The 24,147-nt window shown below is 37.8% G+C and overlaps 2 protein-coding genes across 9 annotated transcripts in view; one reads left to right on the top strand and one right to left on the bottom strand.

Annotated features, from left to right (window-relative positions):
• Nucleotides 1-6,533, bottom strand: part of LOC107718836 (regulating synaptic membrane exocytosis protein 1-like) — an 89,447-nt gene extending 82,914 nt beyond the window's left edge. For 6 of the 7 annotated variants that reach the window (XM_016526073.1, XM_016526078.1, XM_016526076.1 and 3 more), the window contains exons 1-2: nt 6,196-6,533; nt 3,778-3,852 (exon numbers count right to left, since the gene is read on the bottom strand). In XM_016526073.1, coding sequence (XP_016381559.1) covers nt 3,778-3,852; nt 6,196-6,362 — 242 coding nt within the window. In that variant the 5' untranslated portion in view covers nt 6,363-6,533. Of the gene's footprint in view, nt 1-3,749; nt 3,853-6,195 lie in introns of those variants that run through there. The other variant, XM_016526075.1, reaches the window with a different exon arrangement.
• Nucleotides 6,534-9,271: 2,738 nt separating this feature from the next.
• Nucleotides 9,272-14,915, top strand: asrgl1 (asparaginase and isoaspartyl peptidase 1). 2 transcript variants are annotated; one of them, XM_016526081.1, is made up of 7 exons: nt 9,272-9,352; nt 9,911-10,117; nt 10,201-10,343; nt 10,595-10,749; nt 11,495-11,616; nt 12,225-12,335; nt 14,308-14,915. In XM_016526081.1, exons 2-7 carry the CDS (start codon nt 9,931-9,933, stop codon nt 14,520-14,522), a joined length of 933 nt encoding a protein of 310 aa, XP_016381567.1. In that variant the 5' UTR covers nt 9,272-9,352; nt 9,911-9,930; the 3' UTR covers nt 14,523-14,915. The 2 variants fall into 2 exon arrangements, with proteins under 2 accessions (XP_016381567.1, XP_016381566.1); XM_016526080.1 differs by having other exon boundaries at nt 9,929-10,117.
• The last annotated feature ends 9,232 nt before the right edge of the window (nt 14,916-24,147 follow it).

The raw sequence follows: 24,147 nt of genomic DNA on the forward strand, positions 1-24,147 counted from the left end.
TGCTTTCGCCTAGAAACACACAGCGTCACGACATGGTGGCTGCTTCAACACTAACTGCGGTTACTGAAACCACGCCTTCTTTCTTTGCGTGCACATTTGGGCGCATTATGTAAATATTTCCACATAGTGAGGTAGATATGTGGGGGCGTGTTAGAATGAGCCGCTTTAGCAGGGCGTGGACGAGTCTTACCTTTTATAAAGAATATCTCTTTGGGTTTGAGACTTTAGTCTTTGCAACTTTAGGGATCTTATCTATTCACGAACAGCTTGTAACACTCCAAAGAGAAAGGAAAATTTGAAATCGCATCATATGACCCCTTTAAATCATTTCCTAAATACAAGACATATGCACTAAACAGCAACAAACAGTTGTGCCAGTTTGTCCCACGCAATGCCATGAGAAGATCCAGTATGTCAGGAGAGATTTTGTTGGTGTCACATAACCTAAGCTACAGAAAAGTGCCCTCTGACCCTGCTTTGGGAAAGTCCTACTACCCCGTGTTTGTGTGTAAACAGCTCGCAACATACTCCCCAGCAATACGGCGACAGATGCCAGCTGTAATTCCCCTTACTTTTATGTGTTTCTATGTTAAAAGGTCTTACTTCCCTAGCAGACCCATTATCCACCAAAACATCTGTGCTCTAAACAGCCTGGGTCGCTGACACCACGGAGCAAGGATGGGTGTATTATTACAGTGCATGGTGAGGGGTCTCTGTCGGCTTGACTGCATATTTTTGTGAGTTGGTGAAAAAATGAGTGTGTGTGTGTGTGTGTGTGTGTGTCCTAGCACAGTTAACCAACTGGAGGAACAGATGGACTCCCCACTCTCCTTGTTGTGAAGAAACACAGGCTTCACACATACACACACACACACACACCTCAAAGCAGCATTTAACTCTAAACAGGATATGCTGACATGTTTATGTGGGCCTATTCATACATTTAATTATAAAACTAAAACAACATTTGTTTCAGAGCGCTCATTATCTGATGCATAGTAAGCATTTGTTTATTAAACATGGAGAAAAGTAAACTTTTGCCTCAGAGAGATGCTAACTATCTATTCAGGTACTGAAGACTGATATATAATTACATATTTGGAAATATGATACATTTTATTTAATCAGCAATATTGTTTTTATGTTTTTGGAAGCAAATATATTTTATATACATATTTTTTAAAATATTTCTCACCTTGGGTTTCCTTTACAAATAATAATAATAATAATAATAATAATTTATAAGGTTTTCAGCATTATCTGATAATTATGCAACAGTATAGTTTATTTTGCTTTTCTTTTACAAAAAAAAGGCAACAAATAATTTATTAGGTTTCCAGTATTATCTGAAAATTATGCTACTACAATTTAACTTATACATTTAAAAGTACACTTTTATAGAGATAATGTTACCTTGGTGGTATATTTAAATCAGCAGAATTTGCAACACACAGAAAATGAAAATGCCATACATTGAAATATTCAAGTTTGTATTACTGAAAGTTAGCTCTCTTGCTAACCGGCTAGCATTATGCCAATGCGGTTCAGAGTTAACCTGCATCATTCAGCTTAAGCATCTCAGTTTGAGTAGGTCATATAAAACGTACAGCAATCAAACCCACAGCCACTCCAGCATCTGTATGCAGAGGCCTGCAAAAGACACACTCGGTAATGCAGTCGGGCCACTGACTGAACAAGTGAGAGAGTAATTGAGTGGGAGCCGGAGAATTAGGAGCTTGACTTTAGCACATGCCAACCCGTGAGCTCAAGCTCATCCTTCTGAGGCCTGCTGGTGGGTGAGAGCAAATGGATTCGGAAGGCTTGTTCTCCAGTGTGTGCTAATTAATGTATGGACTAGGGCACTATTAAAAGCCACTACTGTGTGATATGCCTGTGCATTTAATTATTTATCTATTCATGTATTCCTCCTCTTTTTAAAGGCTTTTTGTCAGTTCTTGCATCTAAGCCAGAAGCACAGGCTAGAGGAGGAGTGGGGCTCAAGAGAACAAGATTACAATAAGAGCAACTCTCTGTTTGATCTTCAGCAGAATAGACCTGCCTCAAATACACCCCATCTACTAAATCCCTTGCTCAACAACAACATTTCTAGGCCAGAAGTCTCTGGTAGGTGTAACTGATCAAGTACATTCTGCATATGCTTATGGTGCAATGGTAATAATGATAATGGTTCGAGCCAATAGAGTGCTGCAGGGATGACATATTTTTGTAGGCCAAAACCTTGGAAATCAGTTAGCATTTTAGCACTTTCAGTTCCATCGTCCAGAAGTCAGTAGTTTTTGAATGTGTTTTTAGTTAAATTCCTTGAATAAGGTCTATGGTTATCACAAGTTCAAGATATTTTCACGTTTTATTTCACCACATAAAATACATCCGTAACACCCCTTGTGAATTTCTAAAGCTTTTACTTGTCTTGAAAAAGGCGACTGCAAACAAGTGGCCAACTTTCTGGGGAATTTTTTTTTAAAGAGCTGTCATAGTCATGGCCACATGTAGTTTGTTTATAACCTATGGTTGGCGTTTTACTTCTGGTGATTTTATTCAGGCTTCAAAATTGATAAAAGTTGTGTTTATTTGTGAAGACTATCATGGTAAACAAAATGTGTAAGAATCATAAACTTCTGTTGGTCTGCATTAATCCAAAATCCAATGGAAAAATCCTACTGGGTTTTTGTCGAGGGAACCAGGGCAATGCTAACTTCTGGATTGGCCTACAAAATACATCATCACTGCAGCGGGCAAGTTCTTGGTCAGGCTGATGACATCACAAATGACCACATCCAGGGACTCCACACAGAAACAGATGTGTTTTGGCCAACTTGCCCTATAATCCTAAGCCTTTCTGATCCTCTGACCCCTCCAGAAACCAGGGAAAGTGAGTGGGAGTGAGATGTTCTCTATCTGTTGATATAAACCACACTGCAGTTCTCTTATTCTTCAGCTGAGAGAACCAGGGCAATACTGGTGTGCATAAATAATTTAACATAGCATAAATATTACTCTGTCAGCACTCTAAAGCACCACCACAGGTGCCAGGATTTGTTTTCGTGTTTTTACAGGAAAAAAAATAATGCGACTGTAAAAAAGATTTTGATTTACAACACAGTGCCACTCTCAGCAGTTTCAGCATGACCCCAATGGGCAGTAAAAAAATAAAATCTGAAATAAATAAAGCGGTCAGTTAAAGCATTAACGAATGTCACAACAGCATGCACAATATGTTAGTCTCATTTTTAGATTCTTCACCAATTTCATTCTTTACAAACCCAACAGCTGCAAAAAATACCAGCATAGGGCACCTCCTTGAGGTAAATCTTGACCTTTCATTCACTCTCATGTATGACTCCTACATTTTGAGGCAGTGTTGTCAAGGCCTCATTGTCTGACATTTATAGAAATCGCAGTCATAACAGTCAGAACACAGAATGACTAATATAACATGGCAACAGCCATTAGACCAGTGGTTCTCAATCAGGGTCCAGGCAAAGTTCCGGGGGGAAGTGTTAGAAGTAATTAAATTTACTTAAAAAATCTTATTTACATATATCACTCTTAAAATAAAGATATTTTTGAATTTATTTTATTATAACAGAAGTACTTGAAGTACAACTTAGATAGGAGGACCTTTGATATTGTGTTGGACAAAGGGGGGCCTTGGAGGCAAAAAGGTTGAAAACCACTGCACTATAATGTCTATCATTTATTTACAACAAACTCCATTATTAACTTACTGCATATAAACTTGACTGAGATGTTTACCTGATGTCGTTCTGCAGAGGTGGTTTCTTGTTTCCGACCAGGATCACCGTTTTTGCTTGTATGGGTTTCTCCTCTCTAAAACGAACAAACACATTTTATATAGTGACAGTAAATCTTTTAGAAATCAATCTCAGCTCTTTTGCATAAAAAAAGCTTTTTTCTTTAAATAACTTTTTCTAGTATTACCAACCTTCACCAAAATTGCATTTTCACAAAATTAAGGTTGAGTTATAAAGACAAAACATCTCCTTTTGTAAACAATTCTGCAATATTATTTTTAAAGAACAGTTCATCCAAAAATGAAGATTCTGTCTGCAGAACACAAATGAAGATAAATAAAGGAGTACATATTTTATATTCCACAGAAAAAAAGTCAGTCATAGAGGTTTGGAATGACATAAGGACAAATAAATAATGACAGAATTTTCATTTTTGGGTGAACTACGCCTTTAAGCTAGCACAGTATTGTTGTATTTCTAAATGCCTCAAAAGCGTTGAGGTCGACCTCTAGCTTCTGCTTCAGGACAGAAGTTAATTTGAGAGTGAGGAACTGTCCGATTCAAACATCGATCTCATGACACACAGTAAATGAAAATTAGAGGTTGTTTATCAGCACACTAAAACAGATTAGTACACAGATTATGTGGTGATCTGTCTCTTCTCTCTTAGAGAAATACTTTGTAAATGAGGCTAAATTCAGTGATCATTTGACCTGTGACCTTTAACTTTATTCAAAAACAATGTCATTTATTTCTCTTTCAGAAGAGTCTAGTGACAAAAAATGTATATAAAAAGACTTAGAAATTAAATAACTGCATGATTATTTCCTATGAGTAGTATAGCACAAGAAGTGGTTAAGTTATTGATTGTATACCTGCTCAGTGAACCAATTTAAGATGCATAAATCTGATTTCAAATCTCAAGGTGGCCAACAACTAATGTAATATAAGCAATGATGGCTTCTAAATGGCAGGAGGACAGGAAGCCAAGAAACATCTTCACACTCATGATAACAGCACTGAAGAACCACAAATAGCCATTCAGAAAAAAACTTTATAAACCATCCTACATGTCAACTGCTGACAAGTGCCCGTCATAAAAATATTTATAAATAGACTTATTTTTTACTGGTTTTCATTTGAAGTACTTGGTGCTTATAAAGGCTTTTTTTTTTTTTTTACAGGAAAACCCTTTGAGTTGAATACTGTTGCTATACAAATAAAGTTATTATTATTACAAGAGGATCTAACAAGAAAAGAAAAGAAACGGATGAGGAAAATATAAAGCTATGACTGATGCTTCTACTCAAGCTGTGAGTGATGCTCACACTACAATCAGGGAAGATTTCAATGAATGGGTTAAGGATCCTGACGATCATGATGACGAGGCACGGAAATATTGTCGTGACCAGGCAGGAATCCTGACACTGGTGGTGAATAGTGTGGAAAATGTTCACTAACCTATTTAAAAACAAAATGCATGATATGTCGAATAAATTAACTAATAATGTGACATGATGTGTGCTGCCTGAAACTAATCCATCACACAGTGAGGTGTAAAACAGCAGGATGTATGGAGTTGTGGATATCTAGTTCTTGCATGTCGACACATCCCTCTCTCTTTAACAGCTACACCTGTGACCGGTCACCTGGCCTTTCATTACACAAGATGGTTTCATATGGATGTCTATGAATACACAAGCGGTGCTCATCTATGACAGGTGCCCATAAGGAGGGAGAAAGTGGACATACATGGACTCACCCACCCACCCATCCACACACACACACACAGGAGCTCAGGTGCAGGCGTACAGCTTGATGGCTTTATTAGTAGGCTATTGCAAACAGATGCACCGATAAGTGCGAGTCGACGAGGGGGGTCTTGCGCTTGCTGCTGAAGCCCCCTCGGAGCTCGGGCTCTCGGGTGGGATGATGGGAGCAAAGGCGGAGTCCGCGCGGCGCTCTGTTTCCGAGCTCGCGGTGCTGCTGCTGATGCTGCCGCTGTCAGGGAGACGGAATAGTCAATGGGACCGCAGCCCCTCGAGCGCGCGCACGCCTCCTCGAGACGGCCGCGCCGCGCGCACTCTCATTTGAGAATGGGGGCTCGCTGCACGCGCGCACAGCATCCCATTTTCGCTCTCCAATCACAGCGCGCTGGTGACGCGCAGAATCACCGAGCCTGACTCGCGGATGAGATTAAAATTCAGCACGCAACAGATGAGTGGCTAAAATATAGCCTATAATAATGCACACATAGAAACACAGACTTGCTGTAAATTACTAACTTCACGTAGAAATGTGACCCTGCACCACAAAACCAGTCATAAGGGTCAATTTTTTTAAATTGATGTTTGCCTTTTGGTCTCCAGAAGCAGCACAAATACTACAGGCAAGCTCCCTATGAAGCGTGATGTCTTACTTGAGCACGGCCTCATCCTTTGCCTCTTCCTCCCTCTGCCGAACCATCACAGCCATGATAATTTTCCTCTCCTCCTCGGTGAGGTGACTGAGGTCCGGTAGCTCGGGTATGGAGCTCTGCGCTGTGGGTGGGCGAGGGCTGTCGCGGGGCCCCACCGAGGCGGACATATTTTACCCCTGTATGATCGGTGCACAATCCCAGCTATGTAAACCGCTATTCAGGACATAGTCCGATGGCTTATCTGCGGTTGACACGAGCGTGGCGAACCGTTCATCGTTGCGGCGGGCACCCACGGTTGTGCTTCTCTTCCTATACGGCTTTTTATCCTGTCTCTCTCCCCCCCCCCCCCCCCCCGCCCGCCTGCCTCTCCCCTCCAAGCCTATAATAATGCACACATAGAAACACAGACTTGCTGTAAATTACTAACTTCACGTAGAAATGTGACCCTGCACCACAAAACCAGTCATAAGGGTCAATTTTTTTAAATTGAGATTTATACATCATATGAAAGCTAAATAAACAAGCTTCCCATTGATGTAGCCCATGGTTTGTTAGGATAGGACAATATTTGGCTGAGATAGCCTACAACTATTTGAAAATCTGGAATCTGAGGGTGCAAAAAAAAAATCTAAATATTGAGAAAATCGCCTTTAAAGTTGTCCAAATGGGGTCACAAAATGGGACTGGTTGAGGGGGAAACTTAAGCTTAATCATCTTTATCATTATTTCTTATCTTTAAAACAACCTTTAATTTCATACATTTGCACAAACAGGTGTAAATGAAAAATGACAATACCTTCTGAGGCAAAGCATGTTAAAAGAGTGAAATGTGAGGGTAATTTGCGATTGTGATTTTATATGGGATAATAATTAATCTAATTTTCGTATAGACATATCTTTTTCATGGAATGTCCCAATTTGCCAAAAGTGCCTCTCTGCCATTTAAATCATTAGCCTAACGGAAAGGAACAAATTTTGTACAATCATAAAACTAGTTAATAGCCATGTAAAATATGACTGTTGCAATTAGTTACCACAATTTAAAATGTTGAATAGGCTAACTTTTCTGAATTAAACTTGAGATAACACAAATATTCAAGTTTTCAGTTAATAACTAACATTAGGCCTACATTTCAACTTAAATTATTAAGGCAGCACTTAATTTTTGAAGTTGAAACAACACTTTTACAGTGTGTCCAGCTTTGAAAATAGATAGGCCTACTGTAGGCCTATGACATGTGAACATATTTTTGAACAACTTAATATAAACTTATAGCATAAGTAGGCTATATACGTAATGCAATAATTAAATAATGAATTGGTAATCAAATGCTGAGCAGTTTTGTTTTGTTTTTTGATTAATGTAGGCTAGGCTACTAAAAGACATTTTAAAAATAAATAAATAAAAACAATAATAATAGCCTACATTTTATTTGATGGCGCCTTTCAAAACACCCAAGGACACCTTACAAAACAAAACAGAAGAAACATATCTCAGTCTGTATTAAAGCGAGAAATGCATTTTCGGTGTTCTTGTATGCGATATGGGATTATTTTAATCCTAGTTTTTATCTCAGACATTAAACGGTTGCATCATATTGATTGCAATATAAGGTCGGTGTTTTGCATGGTGTAGGCCTACTTTCTTTTTTTCCTGTCCGTTTGCATGTCCAGTTTCTAAGCACTGGTGCAATGGTTGAAGAGCGGACTTTTATTTTGGTGTTTTCTCCGTGGCTGTAAGGACGTGTGTACAGTCATATTATTTGTTGTCCCTGTTACACCATCTACAGATTCCTTCGCTTTTAATGCACTTCTGCTATCTAGTGATGGGAAACCGAGGCTTTCTGAACCGTTTGAGGCTTTCATCAAATTGTGCCGAAAAACAGTTAATTACTCTTTTAACACAGTGCGCATTAGCGACACCTGGTGGTCAGACTCGGTTTCTCCAGCCTATCTGACGAAACATCGCGGAGCAGAGGATGGTTTGAAAACGTTTTTAATCTGTGCCAACTCGTGTCATGCGTAGTCCGGTCAATGGATTCACATATTGATCAAAAATATAAAATATACAAGTGTGTGATTAATAATTGACGTGAGTAGTAGCAAAAATATTTTGGGTGAGCCATTCGGGGTCTCTTAGACCCCAGCTAGAACATGATAAAATGCAATAGAGGTGTGACGTGCATTCAGTTTCTGTCTGGTGTTGAGGTTATTCTAAACTATCCTACTGAATCCCAAATAACACACACACACACAACCAAGTCAATGTGAAGTCAAACACAAGAATCATGCGAAGCGCCGATTTTTTTCAAACCAGCTGTCCCGACCTTCCGATACTGCATGACGGTCGAAGCTGCAAACGTCATCAATCACGTGGTATTGTCATTTCGATACAAGCACCGGCACAGTGTGTGATACAATAGTGTGTGATATGGAAGACAATAAATCAAATGTGGCAAGAGAGGTGGGATAGAGAGGGGAAAAGGAAGGCATTTATATCAAATCCAGAGGGATGTTAAATGTTCAGTGATTGGTAGTGGAAATCGCAGAGAGGAAACAGTCATATCTAGGTTAAGATTGGGACATTGTTTATTAAATAAAACACTCAAGTTAATAGGAAAACATGATACTGGATTGTGTGAGGTTTGCCAGGAAGAGGAGTCAGTGGAGCATGTGGTCTTGAGGTGCAGCAGGTATGAGGTTCAGAGAGAGTTGATGAGGAATAAGTTGAGAGAGATAGAGGTTCAGGACATGACATTAAAAGGGCTGTTGAGCACACAACATAGGGCACAGACTAGAATTCTTATGGATTTCTTAAGGGACACAGCGGTTTTTAATAGAGTATGAAGAGTTATAGGAGTATTGAGGAAGGTTAAAATTATTATTATTATATAGTAGAATAAGGATGAAGTGTGTGGATTTGTATGCTTGGGGGAGAAGGAGGGAATTTGGGTGTATTAGTCTGAGAACCTGTTGTCTGATCCACACTCCGGAGCAGATGGTGGCGGTAATGCACCAATTACGCTGGTTGCCAACCGCCGTTAAACATTAAGAAGAAGAAGAAGAAGAAGAAGATACAACAGTGCTTTGAAAACTGCGTCGGAGCATCACTACTGCTATCTGTGATTTCATATTCCTGTCGTTAGTCGTTAATCTGGTGAGGAACCCTTGTTAAATATCATTTTTAATTGTATGCATATGTGGGCACGTGCACAGAATTTCAAAAACGCTGCATTTAGATTTGGTCATCAGTTGAGTGAGATGAATCTTAACCCCTCTTCCGGATGACTAGAGCACTTTATTTGATGACGGGATTCAGCTGATTACAGTTTGTAAACTAAATGAGTAACGCAATTTGACATGTCATTGTTAATCACTGACATTATAGCGGCTGACGTTGTAGATTGCACCTTTTGAAATACAGTACCTGTTGACAGATTTATTATGATAGTGAAGTCATTAAAAACCACTGACTTATACTTAGTGTATGTATATGTGTATGGCATATTAGGGTCTAATGGGTATAGAATGTAGCTTTATGCGTCGTAAAGAATAATATTATGCGCGTTTTGCAGCTGGTTTGATATCTTTAGGTCAAAGTGATGATACGGTTTAAATTATTAGGTTAAAAAATATATTCAAACCATCAGCACGATTGCGAGTGTTATATTATATTGCTTTTATTAGATTTTTTCCCTCACTTTTGTCTTCTCAATCACGTATCTGTGGACAGCTATGCTGCCTGTAGTGATGGTGCATGGAGGTGCTGGTCATATTCCTAAAGAAAGAGCTGAACTCTCTACTATTGGTGTAAAGGAGGCAGCCAGGACTGGGTATGCCATCCTCCAGAAGGGTGGAAGTGCCATGGATGCTGTGGTTGAAGCAGTGGCCCTGATGGAGAACAACCCAAGATTCAATGCAGGTACTCATAATACTCATACTTCACACCTAATACCTAATACTACATCCAGGGTAAGTAGAAAAGGTTATGCCCATATGTCATAGGTCGGGGGTCAGTGCTAAATGTGAAGGGGGAGGTGGAGATGGATGCAATGGTAATGGACGGCAGAAATCTTGATAGTGGGGCTGTTTCAGCGGTCAGAAGAATTGCTAACCCAGTGCAACTGGCCAGGCTTGTCATGGAGAAGGTATTGTTGTAAAATGCATAACATAACAAATACTGTACATAACCACCATGGGAGATTTGGTTTTGAGTAATCTACAGTTACCAAGATTAAAAACAAAAAGTGTTAGATACACAGTAACTAGGGAATACTAGGCTATATGCTATCAGTTGCTTTTTGCATACAATGAATGCAGTCTTTAGATGATTTTACAAAACTTTGCATTTAAAATAATCAAAGTAATAATGTAAATAATGTCTGTCCTTTCTCTGGAGACCAAACACTTGTGTCTGACAGCTGAAGGGGCCTTTAAGTTTGCCAGAAGCATGGGTGTACCGGAAGTGCCTGAGGAGTCATTGATCACAGACTATGCCAAGATGCGCTGGAAGAAGAACCTGAAGCCAGATGCCAACCCTGTGGAATGCCAAATGTAAAGCTTTTATGTAATGAAAACTGGTACAAAGTGCTGACATAAAGTTTTTGGCATAAGATGCCTAATGTCTAGAACTTCTACTAAGAAGAAAGAGTTGCAACAATAGTTAAAGGGATAGTTCACAATCAGTTTCGTATGACTTTCTTTCTTCTATGAAACACAAAAGATTATATATACACTACCGATCAAAAGTTTGGAATAATCCCGTTTTTTATTTTTTTTAAGAAAGACGTCTCTTATGTTCAACAAGGCTGCATTATTTTAAGAAGTAAAAACAGTCATATTGTGAAATATTATCAGAATTTAACTTTTTTTTTTTTTTTGAATATATTTTAAAATGGCATTTTTCCTGTGATGGCAAAGCTGAATTTTCATTCATTCATTCATTCATTCCTTATTTATTTATTTATTTACAATGAAAGTAAGGGGTCCAGTTTTATTATTATTATATATTGAAAGTAAGAGGCCCGGTCCAGTTTTGTTTACTATATGAAATATGCGTTATGTTATCAATAAAGCATAATTCATTAAAAAAGGACAGTTTAAAAGGAAAGTCAGTAATTTTGCATATTCTGTGCATTCATTTTAAATGTCTAGAAATTACAACACATGCCGTGTCTCTGTTTATGTACTTTATCTGATTTCTTTCTTTCTGATGAACTATTCCTTTGCTACTCAGATTAATTAAAACATTTTGTTCATGTGTGTGTTTGTAAAGCTGCTTTGTATGCATGTGTTTTAGGGGCAAGATGGGAACAGTCGGTGCAGTAGCTGTGGACAAAGACGGGAACATTGCTTGTGCCACGTCCACTGGTGGAATGATAAATAAAATGGAGGGTCGTGTGGGAGACACGCCGTGTGTTGGTAAATCCAAACTTGCTGCTTTGCAATGTATGTTAGGGGCCTTGATTTGATTTGCACCACAGAACTCCAGTGTTAACCTTTCCAAGGAATCAGACTACAAATGGCTTTACGTATAGCTGTTTCTGTGTATTAAACTGAAATAGAAGTATTTTAACATTGAAAAATTACACACACAAAAACCTAAGCAGCTGATATGACGGGGATTGAACTCTGACCTTTAGACATGCAAGAATGTGTGTAATTTTCAGCTGCTCATGAGAGCTTGTTGCCTGCTGAGTTAATATTCAAACCACAGATCTAATCCCCAGCTCAGCACACCACACCACATTCTCTCAGGACACATTTTAACCTGTGGGAATCACACATACACACTAGTTAATGATAGAAATAGAGCTGGGTAAACGGGAATATACTCTGCTGGTATTGTCTGATTTAGTAAGTGAGTAAATAAGTAGAAATGTAAAAAGTTTTTTTTCCCTTATTCTGTGAATATTATCAGGGATTGCCTCAAACAGGTGGAATTTTTTCTGTAGCAACAGGTTTGCTGAGCGTGAGTGTGTATAGGAATGATCTCACTCTGGATTTGTGTTTCTTCTTCTGATTCTCAGGATGTGGGGGTTATGCAGATAACAATATTGGGGCTGTCTCACCCACAGGCCATGGGGAAGCCATCATGAAGGTCACGCTGTCTAGACTCATTCTCTTCCACATGGAGCAAGGCATGTGTTACAAGATCAGTACTTATTTAGCATAACAACAAACAAAGCTTTGTGGTCTTTTTCTTATTATTTTTGGTGAACAAAATTGCCATATTTGTTACATATTACATATTTATTTATATAATGCTAAAAAAAACTGCAAGGACATATTAAACTGATCAAAAGCGACAGTACTATGTTAAATTAAAGTAAATTAAAATTAGTTTCTAGAAAAAGTAACTGGAACTGTAGAGTAATAATATATAACTGTCTGAGCACGATTGCAAGAGCTTTACATCATGATGGGATCAAAATGAACCTGTCTGGGTTTATTTTGTGATAATGCCCTTCCTATAGTACATTTTACTAGACGTAATTATCATTTTATATAAAGAAAGTTAGTCTAGTAGCCATATGACCAACTGATATCTCTCTTCTTTTGTACTGTGCACTTGTACTCTGTAGTTTTATTACTGCATGGCAAATAGAAATGTCACATCTTGGACCATAAATCAATCTGCACTGTAATACTGATTTAGAAGCAACAGGTATATTGACATGAGCGGTTCATATGTGTTCATGATTAGCTGTGCAACCAATTCCTGGCACATTTTAGTGAATAAATGGCTTGAATTACTGCAGCTACACATTAACTGGAAATCTAGGGCCTCATTAAGATGCTTGACCTCAAGTCTGTTTAGGTAAACATTGTTCTCAGTAAAAACAATTTGAGTCAGTCTCATACAATGTGTTACGTAAAACCACTTCCAGCACCATTTACAATGAGCAGACACATGGAAGTCAGAGGTGTAGAGCTGTCTCAACAGTAGAGTGAAGATTAACTTCCCTGCACATCCTCAGAAGGGCATTTCAAATAACATGGTCTGCCATTACCTAGCCAGTATGTTGTGTAGCTGTTGAGGTGATCTGTATGTCTGCTTTTGCCTTAAACACAACGGGAAGTGTTTTCGCTGACGCAGCAGAGGTCAACTTTGCTATATGTGTGTTGATATGGGCAGGGTGTTGATGAGATTTATTTGGTCTCACCTAAGATCCAATCCTTACAAACCACATAATTTAAAGGAATAGACAGTTTACTCACCCTCAGGCCATCCAAGATATAGATAAGTTTGTTTCTTCATTGAAATAGAATTGGGGAAATTTACCAATGAATCCTCTGCAGTGAATGGGTGCCGTCAGAATGAGAGTTCTAACAACTGATAAAAACATAACAATAATTTACAAGAAATGCGCACAACTCAAGTCCATCAGTTAACGTCTTGTAAAGCAAAAGGCTTGTAATAAACAAATCCACCAATATGTTTTTAACTTCCTCTGTTTTAAAGTCCTCTTTTCATAAAATTGCTTTCGTCTCGTCTGAATCAGAAGAAAAATATGCACAGATCAAGCCCCATTTAAGTGAAAACAGTTCTAAACAAATTTGTCTGCGGATTTTGATGTGAGAGGACAATAGGGGATTGACGTTTTCCACTGGAAGAAGCGGTATTATGGACTTATAATTTGTCCAGAAGTGACGGTGTAAAGTCAAAATACCTTAATGATAGATTTGTTTCTTACAAACACAGCTTTTTGCTTCACAAGACATTAATTGATGGACTGGATTTGAATGGATTAATAGTGGATTGTTGTGATGTTTTTATCAGCTGTTTGGACTCTCATTCTGACAGCACCCATTCACTGCAGAGGATCCATTGATGAGCAAGTAATGCTAAATCTATTCTGATGAAGAAACAAACTCATCTACATCTTGGATGGCCTGTGGGCGAGTAAACGTTTAGCAAATGACCATTTTTAGGGTGAACTATTCCTTTAAACCATTTGCTTCCTTATTGTGCATTACATGGTCACATGCATCTGACCGAGAGATCTGGAAAGATACTACCATGTACTTGTTAGTCCACTGTATGTTTTTATTTTAGTAAATCACTTACTTGTATGGTTCAGTTAAGTGTGTGTTTTCTATATTCTCTAGGCAAGACCCCAGAGGAAGCTAGTGATCTGGCTCTTACGTATATGAAGGAGCGGGTGGATGGTCTTGGCGGGGTGGTGGTGGTAGATCCAAAAGGGACCTGGGCAGCTCGGTTCAGCAGTTTACAGATGTCATGGGCCGCTGCCCAGCAGGGCGAACTCCACTATGGGCTGTACCATGGCGAACACTTTGTTGAGCCTGTACAAGAGAACATATAATGACCATACATATATGCACACTCATAGGCACATTTTAGTTGATCAATCAGTATTTAATGCAAAGGGAAATGTGCATACATGCAAATCAGTGTTTGTCTGAATACATACATACCTCATGGCAGTAATTGAGCATTATTATGCATTTTGAAGTTGATCTTCTCTGCCGTAAACAGTAAAGCAATGTAAGTCTTACACAGATTAATTGACAAAATAACTATTATAACACTCCTTTTTGAGGGCAGTGCAACTGTCCTTAGTGGTAATACTGTATTTTCTCCACTAGATGGAGGTAAAATTATGGTTTTGGAATCAAGTGAATTTCATTTGTTGTAAGGTGCAGTGCCATTTAAAGGGATAGTTCACCCCAAAATGCTAATCCTGTCATCATTTACTCTGCCCTCAAGTTGTTCCAAACCTGTTAGAGTTTCTTTCTTTTGTTGAGCACAAAAGAAGATATTTTGAAGAATGTTTGTAACAAAACAGTTGATGGTAGCCATAGGTTTCCATAGTTTGAGTATAACTTCAAAATATCTTCTTTTGTGTTAGTAAATGTTGACAGAATTTTCATTTTTGGATGAACTATCCCTTTAATAATAACTACAAAATTGTAAAAATAAATGTTTTACATATTTTGCAGCTTTGATATGACTGTGAATATAATACTAAAGCAGTAGAGATAAAAATGCTGTACACGTACTGCAAATGGCACCCATGAACCTAAGTCAAAATATCTTGGCAGACTTACCAGACTGGTTTTATAGTTGATTTTGAAGAACAGAAATCATGATTCATTCCTGAAGTAGTTCAGCATATCATTTCCTTCTGAAAGAGAAAGCAGCTTATTAAAGCACAAATTATTTTTAACCAATAGATCATGTTGACATTTGAACAAACAATGCAGCAGCTTTATAATGGTCTATATTCTGTGACAACGTTTGTGCCAGAAAAAACTTTGTAACATGTTTTAAGTGTGTTGGTGTCATCACACTATTTAGAATGATTATGATGGCTAAACTTCTGTTGGAAGGTGAAAATGTGCAGGGAAAAAAAAGACTTGTTGTTGTGGGTCACTTATGTGCTATTTTAAATTAACTGATACTGATAACATCAGTTCTGTTGTTTTCATCTACAGTATAGTGAGGTGACGTGGCCTTTAAATCTTAATGCCCTGACCCTCATGACAGTTTAAGTACACAAGCTTCTGCTTATTGTGTCAACACACAGGCCAGCTTGCAAGTTCCAACTGTGAATTGTCTTTATAATGATCAACAACCCAAAAAACAGTTTTTCTGCCCTCGGTGGTCCGTTTGTGTTCAAAATATTCCACACGGGAGCATGCAAAACAACATCAGTTTTTGTCCTCTCAAAGACACAACCGACAAGTCATGACCTCTCAGTCCTTTTGTGTCTTATTTCACCCTTAAATGTGCAGGAACATAAAAAAAATACATTATATCAAATAATAATACACTTACAAATTCTAATTAAAAAAAAAGTAGAATCTCCCATGAAAATAGTGTAAAAAAAGATTAGCATTTACCTTAAGGTCAGTAACCTTTGCGTGGCATGGTGCCATGTTACTTTTAGATAAAGATGGTGAGTTGATGCCACAATTTTTATACCACCTTATAATCACTTTACCTGAATATTTGCAGGGACCCCCTTTTCAAAATATTTTGTATTTAGTTATTTTAATATTAAATTGGTTGCACTCACTCACTGTCCCTCACTTGAATATGTAATCTATTTATGCGGAAAAAATGGTTTTAAAACTAAAGATTAAGTGTATTTTAGTTATCTAATTGAACTGCGTTTATTTTGGAGTGAATATATTAAGACATACACAATACAATATACTAAGAAAACTTCAAATTTACGAATATTATCTAAAGAAATCTATATACGAAATTATCTAAACATAAGAGTTGGTACTAAATCAGCTGCAGTGCATTCTTTTTAAATGTATATTTTGCATTTAGATATTTTGCAGATACTTTTATCCAAAGTGACTTGGATATTCCTACAATATTCCTATAGTGAAATGTCAGGTTTATTTATTAAAAAGCTAGGCTCCGAAACAAGCTAGTTCAGAGATGAAAAGCAAAGAAAATTATTATTATTTAACCTATGTGAATTTAATCAAAATACAAAACACTTGTTTAAAATATTTAAATGTAAAAGTACAGCGGTCAAGGGGTCATTCAGTGAATGTAAACGCTGGCACCATCATGGATACGAGCGCTTCGCCCTCTGATTGGTCGGCGTTCGACAGCGAAGACAGAAAAGGGGCGGGCCTAAACTCAGGAATCCGCATAGAAAAAGTCAGGAGTGACAGACAGATTGGCCGGAGTGGGTGACAGCTTTACAGAGCGCTCAGACGACGACGAAGTCAAGCAGCCCCCTTCTTACAGTTGCCATCTTACAAAGCTTTATTATAGACTCTTAACACCGTGTCTACATTGCAAAAGAGCGACACGACGCTACAAAACTTCAAGCAAATCAATATAATATTAGTTGATTATAACGGTCGCTTTCTATTTTTGTCGCGTCGCGTGAGATAATTACGTAATTACGCACTTGTGGCGGTTCCCAAGAGCGTATACAAATATATCGCGCTTTTTGGCTTTGACCAGTAACTTTAAATCACGTGAAGTTAAAGACATGATAAAGTTATATAGAAGACGGAGAGCACGGCAAGGATCAGTCGAAGTGGAGATGGCATCCTTTCTGGACATTTATACATACATTTTCCCACAAGGCATTTCTGCTGTCAGCGCTGGAGGAAAAGTCACGGGCATCTGCGAAGAAGTTTGCAAAAGAAAGTTCATCAGACGGATTTTTCTTAGAAATACAGACATTCTGATTGTAACTTAGGTGAGTGGTCAATTCATATGCTGCATTAAGAGTTTCTATTGTAGATTTATTTCAAAAAGAAAACTTCACAGTAAAGGAGGCAGTCCAAGTCGGCACAGCTGTGTCCAGGAAATGGTTCCGTTGTGGAAAAAAGATAAAATAAAATAAATGTAAGATACTATATATACTATACTATACGCTTAATTGATTTTATCGGTTGTATTTATGTGATTCGACCATTTAAGCACGAGGCCGCAGGTATTCACCCCTACTGATGTTCTCTACGACAGGCGGATTGTAAGTGTTACAATAATTAAGATACAATACTAAATAATTATTATAACTGGCCAGTTTGCACATATGTCTTCTCCGCAAAAAATTACCAAGCAACTCGCACACCAAAAGACGGTCTGGAGCTCCGTGTAGAGTGGAGCGGAGTGACAGACAATATCTCACAGCGTTCTGTAATCACGCGCCTTTTACTCCAGTCCGGGTTTTCCATTTCCTGCTCAGTACTGAGAGAAACCCGCTCAGAGAGAGATCGGTGGGGAGAAGACATGGACGCTCTGACCTTAAAAAAAAACCGCTGCTCTGTTCAGGTAAATCAACCGCTTCCATACACCTTAGTCAGACGCCATATTTCATTAAATGCAGATGTTGTGAGGGAACGTAATTTTGTAAAATTCACAAATTTATGGAGTTTTTGTCTACTGAAAGTTTCTTTGGAAAGATTGTTTTTGGTCAGCTGAACAAAAGTCAAAAATTAGGCCTAAATATGGCGCTCCAGAAGTGTATATCAGTAATAAAAGTAATATCAGCTTTTTTGGAAGGCACCTTTGCCGGTCACATTTTATCTGTTAGTATAACTGAACATATGTAATAGGTTACAAATAAAAGGATATGAATAATTGTTAGATCAAATATATTTATGTAAGTTAGCTGGGATACTTTGGAAGACACTTTTGTCCAAAGCAATTAATTAATTCAGAAATTTAGAATTAAATTTTTTGTCATATGGGCCTATACATTTAAGACCTGTTTTTACCAAGAATGATAACAATAACGATAATGTAATGTTCTTTTTATTATAAGTATGCACTGCAGTTTTGTCATCTGCTGCTTTACATGTGAGTCAGATGGATTCTGATTGGCTATCAATGTTTTTAGCATTCATCAGCTGGAAAAAAAATGGTATTGTTCCACTATGCCATTAGTGTTATAGTTTTGGTGTGGACTTCCCTATTCTCACAGAATTAGAATGATTTATAAAACTTTATAGTTATAATTATCATTACAGTTATTGTCCTTGATATAAACAGCCCTTTAGTCTTTGAACAGTAAGAATAATATGTAGGCCAGCAGTTCCTTCTTATCTCATTGTCACATCTGTGCCACAGTACATTACTTAGAGTTATGCATCTGTGAAACAGCCAATCAAATGTAACCTCAGCAGTGCACAAAGCTGATTTAAAAATCAGAAGATTTTGTGTCCCTCATGTGTTAGCATTATAGCTGGGTGGGTTGGCATGAGCCAGTGGAGGACAATGTGTCAAGACTTATTCATTAAACCCTTCATTATTGCACTTGACACATTAAGTAAGTCTTTTTATTCTTCATTTCATGTTTCTTTTCTCGTTTCTAATTCAGTTTTACAAAGCAGCCATTAGAGTGTAAGTGCCGGGGTGGCATGGCTTCCTGCTGACCTCTGAGAGTTAGCGTTTTCTGTTAATCAGTGTTCTGGTGACACAGATGACTTGTTCTCTTGCTGTGAGTTTCGTGCCTGGAATCAGGGAACTGTGTTTAACTGTGTTTGTCGAGTGCGAAGGAGTGTGACCTCCAGCAAGGTCAGAGAGGCCTTCGCTCATCTGATTCTGCTTCGGGTGGTTTTGGGTTCCTGGAAAAACGGAGACAGAGAGTTAAAGCAATGTTAGTGAATGGAAACAAGTGATTTTGTGTGAAACAGAGGTTAAACAAAAATCTATGCATTTTCTCACATCTCAGGTGAATTGCATTAGAAATGGGACAGTGTTGTTTTGTTGCATTTAAAGATCAGGAAACACAAGAAAGGGAAAATCAACACGTAAAAGTAGTTAAAGGGGTCATGACATGGATTTTTTATTATTTTAATATGTTCCTTGAGGTTTACTTATAATGTTAATAACGTTTTTTCACAAAAAAAACAAATAAATATGACCTGTAATAAATCCTGACCCTCTCTCTAAAACAACCTTTTTTAAGGGGCGTGTCCTTTAAGGCTTGTCAGGAATCGGCCACTGTTATGATTGGCTAAACTCATTGCATAGGAAACAGTATCATCATCCCCTCTCTATTGGATGTGAGTGTTTTGACAACATGATAAAAAATATGGTAATTTCCAGACAAAGCATTATGAAATGATTTACTTACGGTTTGTGATGTAACTGCAGTCAGATCTAGTACTGCTTCATCTTTCAACAATTGTTTCTTTGTGAACTCTCCGTGACACTGTGCCTCATTTACAAAACAAAATATTCCGATCAATCCTCAGACACGATCCAGGATGCCATTAAAAATAAACTAACCACTTGTTCCTTGTGCTGGGAACCTTCTGATATCTGTACAAAGACGTGAACGTGCTGTTTAAACCAAACGCGTCAAAGCGAACCTTCTTTCACTCCATTAGTCCTGACAACAGACTCGAGCGTGTAGACTGTGTCAGAAAGTGAATGCGCATCTGCATACTGTATCCAGTGTAAACAAGATAGCAGCAGTGATTGCAATTTTTATTTGCTTTTGACTCTCGCATTCAGTGTAATCAAGTCAGCCGTAAGTGAGTGAACGGCAGTGGGCGGGGCCTATGATGAGAAGATGACTGGGCTTGATTAAATAAATGCTTTGTTTATAATAATAGGACATTTTAAGCTATGAAATTTGCAGGATGTTTTAATGGTACAAAGACCACTTATATGCCAACAGATCAAGGCAAATTTGATTTCTCATGTCATGACTGCTTTAAAAAATAAATATCCTCACATACTTGTCATTTGCTGAAGTCGTTATTTTTATTTATTAGTATAGACTTAAATTCAATTTTGAAAAACATTCTCACAAAAACAGTAAAATGCATAACCGATGCCTTCTGAATCAGAATGATTTGACAAATGTGTTGAATAGATAACAAGTTGTGGTTACTGTTAAAGCCAGAGGAGGAGTCTAGACATTGACTTAACCTCATCTGCCCCACAACGAGTCCGTCCCACAGGGCATTTGCCATCATGAGAAGTGCAGTTTAAGTCTGCGCGTTAGGGAAGAATGCTTTGATGAGGCCCTTGATCAAAGGGAAATCAGAGTGCCGCTCACAAGGGTGGTATTTTCACAGACTCAGAAAGAAAAAATTTTCCCAAAAAAATGTAGGACCAATGTATTCAGGGTTTTCAGTTTAGGTATTCAGTTTATGCTTTATTGCGTTCTTAGTCTCTGACAGAAAGAGAAAGAATGAAGAGGTAGTTGAATGTGAATTTCGTTTTGTGCATGTATAGTCTGATCTTTTTGACCTTGTTGTGACTTTTCCTTGTCTGGAAATGTTAGTTTTAGTAGCATAATACAGCATCATAACCAGTCAAACTAACTTTGATTCATGATAGATTCATGACACTATCAGGTTTGGTCTGGGTGTTAAGTTCGGAACTTGGAAAGAAAATAGTGTTTGTACTTGTTGTGATAGGTATGTTGAATGACTATTTTAGGTTAAAATAAGTTTGTCTAAAATGCTATGGCAAAAAATATTTACATGTCTAAAACTGGTCAGTCCAGTCATGTTGCACATTCTGCCATTAGCTTTAAATTATGTGAAAAGTATGACATCATCTACTCAACATCATGTCACTTGAAACACCTTCACTGTGTAGTATGAAAAGAGCTATTTTTAATTCATGCATATTATTATTATTAGTTATTATTAATTAATGCATAATTATTAAAATGCATCAAGTAAGGCATCAAAAATAAACCAAATCTGTCACTTGTGCCCCATCAAGAAAATAGATCCTCAAAGCTTTTGGTGAACGGAACCATTGCCAATAATTGATGTGATCAGAGGCCTTGTTTGGGTGGAGGCCGTCTGTCTTCCAACTCACAGCCAGATCCTTTCCTTTTTTCTTTTAGTCTCGCTCTCTTTCCTTGCTCTCCACCCCTTCCCCCAATTCCCTCTCCCTGTGTCTCTGCCTTACTACATGCTATGCGGTTGCCAAGTGCTAAGAATCTGTGGAATGTGGGATTGCTGTGGTCTGATAAAGTTTGCTTTGTTCCCGCCGTGACCTGAACACTGGGAGGGATGGGACCCTGGGAGTTTCACCAGAGTCAGTGCATTGCAGAGCAGACCCTGTACACAGTCTCAGCACACACACACACACACACACACACACACACACACACACACACGTTGAGCCACGTCTCATTAGCAACCTGTTATTTTTCTTACAGCACATGCTACTGACGGCTTGTGTGTGGATAGGATGGGGATGCATGGTACAAGTTGAATTTACATACACACAACACTGTAAAATCTAATTAGCTGGGCTTACTTAAAAAAAGTATGCAAACATGAAAAAGTAAAGTGAAATAGGAATAATATGTTGTACTGACAAATGCTTAGAGCATATTACCACAGATTATTTAAGGATTATATAAACCCAATTAAATGTGCATTGCTGCATTAACAGGAAGAAAATTATAATAACATAAATGAAGTTCCAAGTGCCCAACCAAAGGGAACGCTAATCACTATAATCCACTTGTGAAAATATAAATTACGTCCAGTAACAGATACGTTTTTTTTAATGGTTGTTTTATTTCTAACAAGCTAAATGATTTTAAAAAATGCATTATGGAAAAAAAAATATATATATATTATTAAAATAAAAATAATGCATTATAAATATTTTAGTATATTTTGAGGATAATGTAATGTCACTTAAAAATGTATGGCGGTTATGTAGAGAGTTGAACTATTAATGCAAAGTTGCAAACAACACAAAAATATTAAATTAACTAGCTAGACCCACCAGATTGTGCTATTTATCAGATTACTTGATAGTAAAGCTATAAATATAATTAGTAAAATGTTTATATATTGTAATGTGTATATATGTATGTATTATTATTAGTAGTAGTAGTAGTAGTATAAAAGTTTGAGTTAGTGAAGCAAGATAATCTGATTTGTAAAAAAGAGTCAAGAAAGTTTTTAAAATTTGATTAGTGACCTAGAAATTATCCGGAAACTAATAGTTCGCATTATTTTACATAATGTTTATTTATTTATTTATTTAAAATCTAAAATGAAGCAATACATATATAATATTAAGTAAAGGCAAAGACTTAGTAAAAAAACAGAAACAGCTGAGTAGATTTTGTAAATGTCAATAAATGACACAACACATCTAGTAAACATCTTAAACAAAACCTAACTAAAAATTAGTTTCTGAATGCACAAGGCCTTCTTCAGCAATTGATTCCTTCCAGAGAAAAGAAGATACATGATAGAGAGAAAAGAGACTCGGTCCAAATTCCCATTGTCACTTTGTCAAAGTAGACACTCAGCTATTCTCACTCACACATATTTCCAGGCCAGTTGAGTGGAAACACTGACAGGAAAGTACGACTGATGACAAAAAATTATGCTGATTTATTGATTTTAAGTTTTAAGTTGGCGTTCCATGTGTAATGGGCTTACAGAGGTCATTAATCTCAAAGCTGCAATCTTTAGTCTAGCACTGAAGGGAGTTGAGACGATCTTGAGGAAATCTGCCGTCTCAGCCCTCACAAAACAAGGGTCCTAACAGCTTCATTTAAAGAGTAAACATAGATGGACGCTTTGTGTTTGGAGGGGGTTGGCAGGAAGCTGCTCTGGTGTTTGTGTTTAGGAGACGTTTGCAGTCAGCAGGGATACGTTGCGTGTGAAGCTTCATCAGATTGGCTCTTTGTGGGAGAGTCCTGGCAAAACAAACGACAGCCGCTGAGTTTCCAGTGTTTTCAATGTAAATATGACATGTCTCTTCTGTCATGGTTACCAGCCCTCATAGTGTCACAAGGTGGGCCAAACCTAGCTGGAATGACTGCATCTCCATGGACACAGAGGAAGGAGTGCCGAAAGGCTTCTGAAGTCTGCAGTCTCACGAAGTAAATCAAAGTTTTAGCTGTGTTTGTCAAGTTTTTGTGCCAGCGATGGCACAAATTTGAGTGTATTAGGGTTACAGTCAGTGTCAGGTTTACGTATCGTCTTCGTAGTGGGCAAAAAGTCAGCTGGCAGTACGGGCTACTGTAAACATTCTTGACTGGAAGCTGGTGCTTAAGAAGGAGCTTTCAGTCGGATGTTTGCAGCAGCCAACTGCTGTTACTCTAACCTGGAAACCTGCGGCAGAAGAACATGGATACACCCACTGGAACAAACCATCGGATAATAATGTTCAGTTTGTTGAGGTCCAATTACTTCTAGTCCCTTTCTAATATGGCAAGCTGAAGGGCCACACAAGGTCCATTCACTGGCTGTCTGATGCATGTTGTACACAAAACTGGAAAGCAGTGTGAAAACTGTAAGCTTCAAACAGATTGGCTAACAATTTGTGGGATTTGAGACGCATCTGCTGGCCCAAGATTGATATATTTCTAATACATTTTAAAGATATTTATTTGGCAATCAGTACAAATAAAATTAAGTATTTCTAAGCATATATTTCATAACTTTTTTGTTTTTAACAGCTAAATAAAACATGAAATTTGCAACAAAAAAAAAAAA

Source organism: Sinocyclocheilus rhinocerous, unplaced genomic scaffold (genome assembly GCF_001515625.1).
Source record: "Sinocyclocheilus rhinocerous isolate Xijiao unplaced genomic scaffold, SAMN03320098_v1.1 scaffold3288, whole genome shotgun sequence".
Taxonomy (NCBI): Eukaryota; Metazoa; Chordata; class Actinopteri; order Cypriniformes; family Cyprinidae; genus Sinocyclocheilus; species Sinocyclocheilus rhinocerous.